This window comes from Neomonachus schauinslandi, chromosome 7 (genome assembly GCF_002201575.2).
Source record: "Neomonachus schauinslandi chromosome 7, ASM220157v2, whole genome shotgun sequence".
NCBI lineage: Eukaryota > Metazoa > Chordata > Mammalia > Carnivora > Phocidae > Neomonachus > Neomonachus schauinslandi.
In genome coordinates, this window is record NC_058409.1 from 5273767 (window position 1) to 5283550 (window position 9784).

The 9784-nt window shown below is 51.1% G+C and overlaps 1 protein-coding gene across 1 annotated transcript; it reads right to left on the reverse strand.

Annotated features, from left to right (window-relative positions):
• Positions 1 to 5556: 5556 nt before the first annotated feature.
• CBY3 (chibby family member 3) lies at positions 5557 to 7430 on the reverse strand. Its single transcript, XM_044917045.1, is given in 2 exon segments — positions 5557 to 6242; positions 7247 to 7430. Coding segments are annotated over 2 exon segments (870 nt in total).
• Between the last annotated feature and the right edge of the window lie 2354 nt (positions 7431 to 9784).

A 9784-nucleotide genomic window follows, 5' to 3' on the forward strand; every position in this document is an offset into this window, starting at 1 on the left:
TTTTTTTAAGATTTTATTTATTTATTTGACAGAGAGAGATATAGCAAGAGAGGGAACACAAGCAGGGGGAGTGGGAGAGGGAGAAGCAGACTTCCCACCAAGCAGGGAGCCTGATGCGGGGCTCGATCCCAGGACCCTGGGATCATGACCTGAACCGAAGGCAGACGCTTAATGACTGAGCCACCCAGGTGCCCCAAATTTTTAAAATCGTAAAAAAAAAAAAAAAGGAACAAATGGTGAATCTTCTGGTTTTATGTAATAAACCCACTCTAAGATCCCCACTCGCCCTGAGCCTTCAGGCTCCTTCTTCCAAACTCGGCTCAAGGCAACTCTGGCATCTCCAGCTCATTGACTGAGGCCACCAATGTGTCCAAACTTCTGGAGGCATTAGGATAAGCTCTGGGTGTTCTTGGCAGGACTTTAGGTCTTGAGTCATGGGAAATGCTCCCATTACCAATCAACTCGTTACACAGTATTATATATCCCACCCCCATCTAGTACCCTCAGGATCCACTCCTGCATGTGCTGCCCTTAGGTCCTGTGGTTAGACCGTTCCTGCAACTTTTTGGGCAATTGAGCTATTTCCTCCTAGAGTAGGGACTGTGCTTCACTGCTGAGGCTAAGCGGAGCCCAGTTCTAGTTGTTGGTCTGGAGGCAATGGGCAGAGGTGATCTCGACAGTGATGAGCATCATTTCATAAGACAATCGGCTCAGGTGCGATCTCTGCATGGCCTCCGGGCAAAACGAGGCTATTCTTCTCTATCAAGTGGGGGAAGGAAGCAGCAGCTGCTGGCCAGGGGGATTCGGGGGCTCTGGGGCTCAAGATCCTTAGGTATATCCACCCAAACATCCCCATGCCAGGCCTCAGGATCCCATTCCACAGCACCCCCCCTCGATGCCCTGACTTTATAGCACAGGAAAATTGCTGAGGATGACGGGTCTCCTCTGCAGCTCTGCAGCCCTTATGATCACATCGTGGGCCTCGCTGCCAGCATGCTCTGCTTCCTGGCTGCAAAAGTGAGCATTTCCTTACGTTGCCTCAGGAGACTTTGTGGCTTTCATATCATGCCCTGTCAAGGGGTTTCACTTGAGCCTTATGTTCTTTCAGCAAAGTTTCTAAAGCAGGTTTAGAAAAACTAGCCGCCTCCATAATCCTTGTAGCTACAGATGCCCTCCTATCTTTCAAGTGCCAAAGCTACTCCATAAGCCAAGCTCTCCCCTCCACTTCTATCTTACTCCAGTCTACAGAAGGTAAGAGTCTCATGCTCCAGGACCCAAGGGGTTAGCACCACCCAATGACCAATAGTGGTGAGAAGTCACTGTTGCCTTCTGAATGGTGGATGAGCCATAGTTCTAGATTCCTATCCCCACAGTGTCCCTTCTAGGGCTACTCCCTACTGTTTTAGCTTGCATCCCCATAAAAGCTTGAGCCTAGAACTTGGGTGCAGTTGATTTGGTAGATGAATCCAGGAAATGGGAGAGAGGGAGTGAGGAGAGTGACACAGGGCAGAAGGAAAAGTCAACAAAGTCTATTTTGGGGGCGCCTGGGTGGCTCAGTCAGTTAAGCGTCTGCCTTCAGCTCAGGTCATGGTCCTGGGGTCCTGGGATCGAGTCCGCATCAGGCTCCCTGCTCAGCGGGGAGTCTGCTTCTCCCTCTACCCCTCTTCCCTGCTTATGATCTCTCTTTCTCAAATAAATAAATAAAATCTTTAAAAAAAAAAAAGTCTATTTTGGCTCCCATCCCTTATGGGCTGAAGGCATTCACTTACCTGCACTCCCAGGCTAGGCCTGTGGGGTTGAGAGAGCTCCTGAGGCTTAGGAGAAAGCGACAGGAGACGCTGGAAATGAGGCACTGACAGTGTCCACGGAGCCATCTACCCTTGCTGTGGCTGAAGTCAGAGGTGGGCTGATTGGATGGAACCAAAAGTTCCAGAACATCTAGTACACCTTTCTTGCCTTCGCGGGGATCAGAAATCTGGGACAATACCAAAGGCCACACGCCATCGGCTCCCTGGGACTCAGGTGCCTGCCTCTGTAGACCTTTGTGCATTCTACAAGTATGTGGAAAGGGCCTACTAAGTGTTGTTAAGGACTTTTCTACAACGAGATACAGGAAAGAACAGAATGAAAAGCCCTGAGGAGCTTATGTCCTAGTGGGGGGGGGGGGGGCAGAGGAGACCAACAGTAAAATAGCATGCCAAGTGGTTATGGACGTTAGAAAACAAAACGGGCAAGGAGGATCCGTTGTCCCACTTTGGTTGGGTTGGGAAGAAGACGGACTCCTTTAAACAGTCATCAGGGAAAACCTCGCAGAAAAGGTGATATTTAGGCAGACATCTGAAGGAAGTGAAAGTAAGACCAGCCAGATACTGAGGAGGAGGAATGGGGAGCAAGGAGGGAAATAGTGCCCAGGAGCTCGTAGTGCCTTGGAAGCCAGGTGAAGACAGTGTTTCCAGGAGGAGCAGGAGGGGTCAACTGCAAGAAATGCGGCTAATGGGCCAAGACGAAGACAGAGAATTGGCCAAAGTCAATAACATTGGAGGGTGATGGCGTCTGTGAGGAGAGCAGGCTGGGGAGAGTGGGGGGTGAGAAACCCAAACTCGAGGGGGATTAAGAGCAAAGAGGGAGGGGAAGAATTGAGGACAGTGAATACAAGCAACTTTTTGGAGTTTAGTTACAAAAGGAAGCAGAGAAATGGGGCAGTAGCTGGAAAGTCATGTGGGGTCAAGAAAGGCTAGGTTTTCCAAGATGGAAGATCTACCAGGTTCTCTACTTCCATTTCCCTTCATCTTCCCTCTTGCTGTTGACAAATCTGTGACCTTTTTGACCTCCCTCTTCAAGCCCCAAAATATTTTTTGCAAAGCTCTAGATACCCAGAGAGTTCTGAGCTGTAGGAGGTGAAAGCCACAAAGAGTCCTTTGTTCCTGCTTTCTGCTCTGTCACATCCTTCCCTGGGGCAATGAGCCTGGCTGCCTCGTCAGGGGGTGAAATTCCACAGCAAAAAGAACAAAGTCAGATATCTCAAAATATCATCCTGCTCCATTTATTTTGGGCCCTTCAGCCACTTGGATGCCTTTCCCTAAACATGGGGCTCCCTGCCTGCCTGCTGCTGGTCTAGCAGGACAGATACTTTACTCAAGAACTATTTATTTTCAAGTAGTCTGGCCAAAGCAATATTCCCTAAACTTTAGGCATTCTTGGATCGCTGTTACGATTTTGGCTATTTTCCCATACCGCATATAGTTTTTACTCCATGTTTTTATATAAAGCACTTTCCTTTACATTTTTTTTTATTGTCTAAAATTTGCCTAACCTAAAACTCACTAAAGTGTATACAATTCGGTGGCTTTTAGAACATTCACATTGTTGTGCCACCATTACCAAACAGTTCCAAACCTTTTTATTCAGTCTAAAAGGGAACCCTTCACCTGCCAAGCAGTACCTCGCTCCTTCCCACTCCCCCCAGTCCTTGGTAACCACCAATCTGCTTCCTGTCTCTATGGATTTGCCTATTATGGATATTTTATAGAAACAGAATCATGTCAGGGTGCCGTGGCTCAGTCGGTTGAGCGTCTGCCTTTGGCTCAGGTCATGATCCCAGGGCCCTGGGATCGAGCCCTGCATCAGGCTCCCTGCTAGGCGGGGAGTCTGCTTCTCCCTCTGCCCCTCCCCGCCACCCCCCTCCACCCCCGCTCGTGTAATCTTAAAAAAAAAAAGCAAACAGAATCCCAAAATACATGGTCCTTTGTGTCTAGCGTCTTTCACTTGTATGGTTTCTCCATTAGTCCCTTTTTTTGGGTTTGATTTTTTTTCTAGTGTATCATTTTGATTCCCTTCTCATTTCCTTCTCTGTATATATTTTTTTCTTAGTTATCTTTTTATTTTTACTTATTCTTTTTAAGATTTAGTTGAGATAGCATGGGGGGGGAGAGGGAGAGGGAGAAGCAGACTCCCTGCTGAGGGTGGCGGGGAGGCTCCATCCCAGGACCCTGAGATCATGACCTGAGCTAAAGGCAGACACTTAACCGACTGAGCCACTCAGGTGCCCCAAGATTTTTTTTTTTTTTTTTTAAGTAATCTCTACTCCCAATGCAGGGCTCGAACTCCCGACCCTGAGATCAAGAGTCACTTTGCTCTTCCGACTAAGCCAGCCAGGCCCTCCCGTTTCTTAGTTATTTTAAAAGGAAAATTCATTTCACCATCATAACTATTTTAAATACTTTGTTTAATCTAGGTTAATGTAAATATAGAATTATTAAAATACAAAAAAGCACTGCTCAAAAGAAATGTTTTTCAATTTTGTGTCTAATGACCTGTTTTGTATTGTTTTGCTGCTTGAATGAATAAGGACACATCTTTATACAAAGCAGATGTTTAGTAATCCCTAGTCTGCGCCTGAAACAAAGGCTGAGGCAGGACACCCACTTCTCTCTCTTGTCATATGGCCCTCGAGAAATGTGTCCCCAGTCTCAAGTTTCAGTGGATGCAGAAATGCACGGCCTATATTCCAGGGAAGAGGTTAGAGATTGCAAGGACCAGTGTCACCACAAGTACAGTCCACTCCCCAAAGCATCTTATATAGTACCTTGTGTGTATGGGGGTTGGGGAAATGGGCTCCCCACGTCCTGGGAAAGAACATTGACCCAGAAGGGATCTAGGAAGAGATCAAAATCAGACACCTACAACAAGGAAGGAGTGAAGCGACCAGGAGGTGACAGCCACACTTCAGCTCAAGGAAACTGCTGGCTGGACAGAATGAAGGTCCAGGGTGGTGGCCAAGACTCTTCTTCATGAGAACACAGGAAATCTGGATTTTTAATGTGAAATCTCCAAATTCTTAAATGTTGGCAACGAATGCAAAATTTTTAAGCAACGTGGGTGGAGCAAATCCTATCTGTGTACAGGATTTGCCCCGGAGTGCTGTTTGTACCCTGGGTCAGACAAACCCTTTATTCTACGGAGGAGAAAAAGCGAGGCCTGTAATAGCGAAGCGACTCGCCCAAAGCCACACGGCCAGGTGGGAGAGGCTGAGCCCAGGTTCGAGAAAGCTGAGTAAAATACACTTACTCTGGACCCAGGCTGAAATCCCTCTGGCCCGCTCCGCGCCTCTAAACCAGGGCGGGGGGAGCCAGGAGCAAGGTTCCCGACCCCGTCGGCCTGCCCACCTCACCGCACCCTCCATCACTGAGCGCCCAAGGTTTCGCTGCCCCCCAAGACTCGGTCCTCGGTCCCTTGGGCCAAGAATGCCCCTGCCTGCTCCTTTTTGCCGTCCTCGCGCCCCCTCCCCGCCCCGCTCCGCGGGCACTGCCCGCTGCAAGCCCGGCTCCCCGTCCCGCGCGCGTTCCCAGCGGGCCGCACACACACACCTTCCTCCACAGCCCTATCGCGCCCTCCCGGGACCGGCTGCTGGCTGAGTCACCCGTCCACACCGGGCACTAGGTGACGGTCCCTACCCGCGAGTCGGGAGCCCGCGCCAGGCCCGCTTCGCCGCCCACGAACGCGCCCCGGCCGGCGGCGAGCAGCGAAGTGCGCGTGCGCCGCACGGGCTTTATTGCGTCAGCGCGACTCCAGAGCGCGCGGCTCGATCATGAGCACGCCGCTCGCGCCCTCGCGTTTGCGCATCTTCCTCTGCCAGGCGCGCGCCGCGGCCGCCGGGCTGGCCTGGCTGTCGAGCTTCTTCTCCAGCAGGTGCATGCGCGCCGTGGTCTCGGTCAGCATGTCCATGAGCAGTTCCTGCTGCAGCTTCAGGTAGTTGTTCTCCTCCAGGAGCACCTGGCTCCTGACCCGCGGCACCGGCGGCTTCCAGCCCGAGACGGTCGGCGAGGACAGCGGCGGCCGCGACCGCACCGGCAGCCCCTCGGCGGTCCAGCGGCCGCCGCGGAACACGAAGGCCTCGTCGTTCAGGCGCGTGCGCGGCGCGCCGTAGCTGAGGCCCAGCTCGGCCTGGCGCGTCCGGTGGTCCAGCAGGTAGAAGGTGGACATGGAGGAGATGCGGCGCAGCGGCGGGCGCCGCGGCGAGAAGCGCCGCGAGAAGTGGTCGGCCCAGAACTGCCGGAGCTGCTCCCACAGGCGGCCGGCGTGGCCCGAGGCCGGGCACCGGAAGGCCTCCAGGGTGAGGGCCGAGTGGGCCTAGTCCGGCGCGCGGGTGCCGGGTGCCGAGCCTCGAGGACGTGGACGACCGGGGCTGCGCCCTTGCCTCCGGAGCCCCGGTGTCCGGAATGATGAAGGCGAGCCAGGGGCACCTCTGCGGAGCAAGAGTCCGGGTGAGCAGCCTGCTTGGACGGGCTGGCCCGTCGGGCCGCGAGCACCGGTGGACAAAGCTTAGCTCTGAGGCCGGCAGCAGGGGCTAGCCAGCTGCTGGCCGCTGAGGAGCCCGTCCCTACACACTGGCGCCGACAGAAGTCTCCTGAAACTACCTTCCCCAAAGACCACTCTGCGTCAGGCGCAGGGGACGTATGTGCAGACGAAGGACCGCAACCCTGGCTTTCTGAGCCTCGGCGGGGCTGCTGGAAGGGGTTAGGGGCCCGGGAGTTGGGAATGGTAGAGACAGGTTTAACTTAAAAGTTAAGCAGGGCTTTGCTAGGTGAATTGGGGGTAGATAAGGGAGAGGGCCCCTAGGCAGAGTGAAGAGCCGGGCACGGCTTGCATGTTCCGGACGTGAGGAAGAGCTTGGAGTAGGGTCGGTGTATGGTACTCGGCTGGGAATACAAGAGGAAGCTGGAAGGGGGACCAGGGCCTAAACTGCATTCTGGCAGTTTACAAAGCCAGGGCTAGCTCTGGATTCAGAAAAGTATTCGGTAGGATATCTGAACTAACCAGTGGCATAATGCGCCCTGGGCCAGACCTGGTCTGGGCAGGGGTTCTGAGCCTGTGGCCGCCCTCAAGATGCTCCTGGTCCAGCTTGGAACCCAGATGTGTGTGTGGATGACAGTAGTTCAGTATGCTCAGTGACGTGCTGGGGGCACGTGCCGTGGGCTAGGACCATTGCTTAGGGGGTATGCAGACTACACGGGACTTTTCTCCCAAGCAGACTACATCCTCAAGGAAGCTGAAGTACAGGTAACAAGTCTCATTCTCTGTCTTCCCCCAAAGCCTGGAAGTGCTGACTCTAGTCTATGGGAAAAGGAGTATATGTTCCCTCTTCTCCCACATGGAGGGTGAAAAGGGAAGGAACCGTCTGTCATGCCTGCATCGATCCAATACACACGTGTTCCTCTTGCACATGGCTGGGCTGAGGGGATGGTACTATTCCCTAGATCTGACTGAGGGTGCCATCTCTGAAAGCCCAAAGAGGGCCCCAGAGGGTGCAGCCGGCCCGCTGCAAGGCTGCATCCGCCCAGAGGCCCTTTCCCAGTAAACCTCCCTGCAGGCTGGGCCTCACCTGGAGGACGTGCTGGAGGTGCTGAGCTGCTGCCCCAGGCCTGGCCCATGTCTGAACCGCTCAGCTGCTCTGCACCAGCTGTGACTCACAATGCCGCCAGGCCAGACTAGCCCAGGACAGGAGGGGTGCCCACAGTCCAGCCATAAAGCAGACTCTGCGCTCTCCCCGTATCCACGCAACACATGTATAGAGTGTTTGCTGCGTTCCAGGCACAGCTCTGCAGAGCCGGAGATAGGGATTTGATGTAAGGGAACGAACAAGGTAGTCCCCGTGAGGCTTATTGAGGGTGGTATGGGCCAGGTTCCCAGAAGCAGAGCCAGAGATGAGAATTCTTGCTTGAGTGATTTACTGGGGAAGTGCTCTCAGGAGGAGGGTGTGAGAGAAACAGGACAGGGCAGGGAAACAAGGGAAGCAGGAGAGTGGCCTCAAGTGGAAACTAGCTTCAGCCCCATCCCAAGGTAACTGCATAAATTGCACCACAGAGTTAGGCCTCCTTACCACAGGAAAGCCAGTCTTTTGTACCCTCTCCCTTCTCTCCCACGCCCTCATTTCCCATCAGTTATTGGCAGGGGCAGCTGTGAGTTGCCAGCCAACACTTAAGGCACATATGGGGTGAGTGCATCACCAGGAAAAGGGCTCTGTGGTGCCCCAACAGCATAGAGGTGGGAGGAAGAGAATAAATAATAAGAATGAATAGAAGGGGCCCCTGGGTGGCTCAGTGGGTTAAGTGTCTGCCTTCGGCTCAGGTCATGATCTCGGGGTCCGGGTATCGAGCCCTGCGTCTCGGGCTCCTTGCTCAGCGGGGAGCCTGCTTCTCCCTCTCCTTCTGCCTGTCACTCTGCCTACTTGTGCTCTCTCTGTCAAATAAATAAATTTTTTAAAAAGTTTTTTCATCCAACGTGGGGCTTGAACTCATGACCTTGAGTTCAAGAGTCAGGGGTGTACCAACTGAGCCAGCCAGGCGCTCCATAAACAACATATTTAGGGGCACCTGGGTGGCTCAGTTGTTAAGTGTCTGCTTCAGCTCAGGTCATGATCCCAGGGTCCTGGGATCGAGCCCCGCGTCAGGCTCCCTGCTCAGCGGGGAGCCTGCTTCTCCCTCTCCCTCTGCCTGCCTCTCTGCCTACTTGTGCTCTCTTTCTCTCTGTCAAATAAATAAAGTCTTAAAAAAAATAAACAACATATTTATAATGTACAATTTGATATGTTTTTATAACTTGATGTATGAAATCATCACCCAAATCAAGATAATGAAGACATCCATTACCTTCAGAAGTTTGCTCTCATTACTACATAGTCATTTGTATTTTCTAGAATTTTATATAAATAGAATAGAATGTCCTTTTTGGACACTAGCTGCTTGCAGCATAATTATTTTGAGATTCATCCATGTGGTCGCATCCATCAACAATTTCTTCTTATTGATGAATATTTCCCATTGTATGGAAATACCACAGTTTGTTTTCGCGTGTATTTGATGGAAATTTGGGTTGTTTCCAGTTTGGGGGCTTTTACGAATAAAGCTACTATGAATATGTGTGTATAAGTCTTCATGTGGCCATATGCTTTCATTTCTCTTGAATAAATACCTAGGAGTGGAATGGCTGGGTCATATGGTAGGTGTACGTTTACCTCTTTATGAAGCTACCAGACTTTTTCTAGAATGGTTGTACCACACCCCCAACAGCAGTGAAAGAGTTTCTGTTCTTCCACATACTTGCCAACACCTTGTATGGTAAACCTTTTTAATTTTCGTCATTCTGGTGGGTATGTCTAAATTGTGGTTTTAATATCATTTCCGTAATGGCTAATGATGTCGACCATGTCTTCATGTGCTTGTTAGCCTCTTTGGTAAATTAAGGTCTTTTGCCATTCTTTTTTTTTTAACTGGATTGTTTGTCTTACTGAGTATAAGGAGTTCTGTAATGCTAGATAAAACTGGATATGTGGATATGGTGGATATGCTTTGCAAATATTTTCTCCCATTCTGTGGCTTTGCCTTTCAAAGTGAAAGTTTTTAATTTTGATAAAGTCCAGCTTATCAATTTTCTCTCCCGTAGTTCCTGCTTTCTGTATCATATTCAAGAACTTTTTGCCAAACCTAAGGTCACTAAGATTTTCTCCTCTGTTTTCTTCTAGAAATTTTATGGTTTTAGCTTTACATTTAGGTCTGTGCTACATTTTGAGTTAATTTTTTAAAAATATTTTATTTATTTATTTGAGAGAGAGGGCATGAGTGGGTGAGGGGTGGGGCAGAGGGAGAGGAGAGGCAAACTCCCCGCTGAGCTGGGAACCTGACATGGGGCTCAGTTCCAGGACCCTGAGATCATGACCTGAGCTGAAGGCAGACACTTAACTAACTGAGCCACCCCAGCGCCCCTTGAGTTAATTTTTTTAAGATTA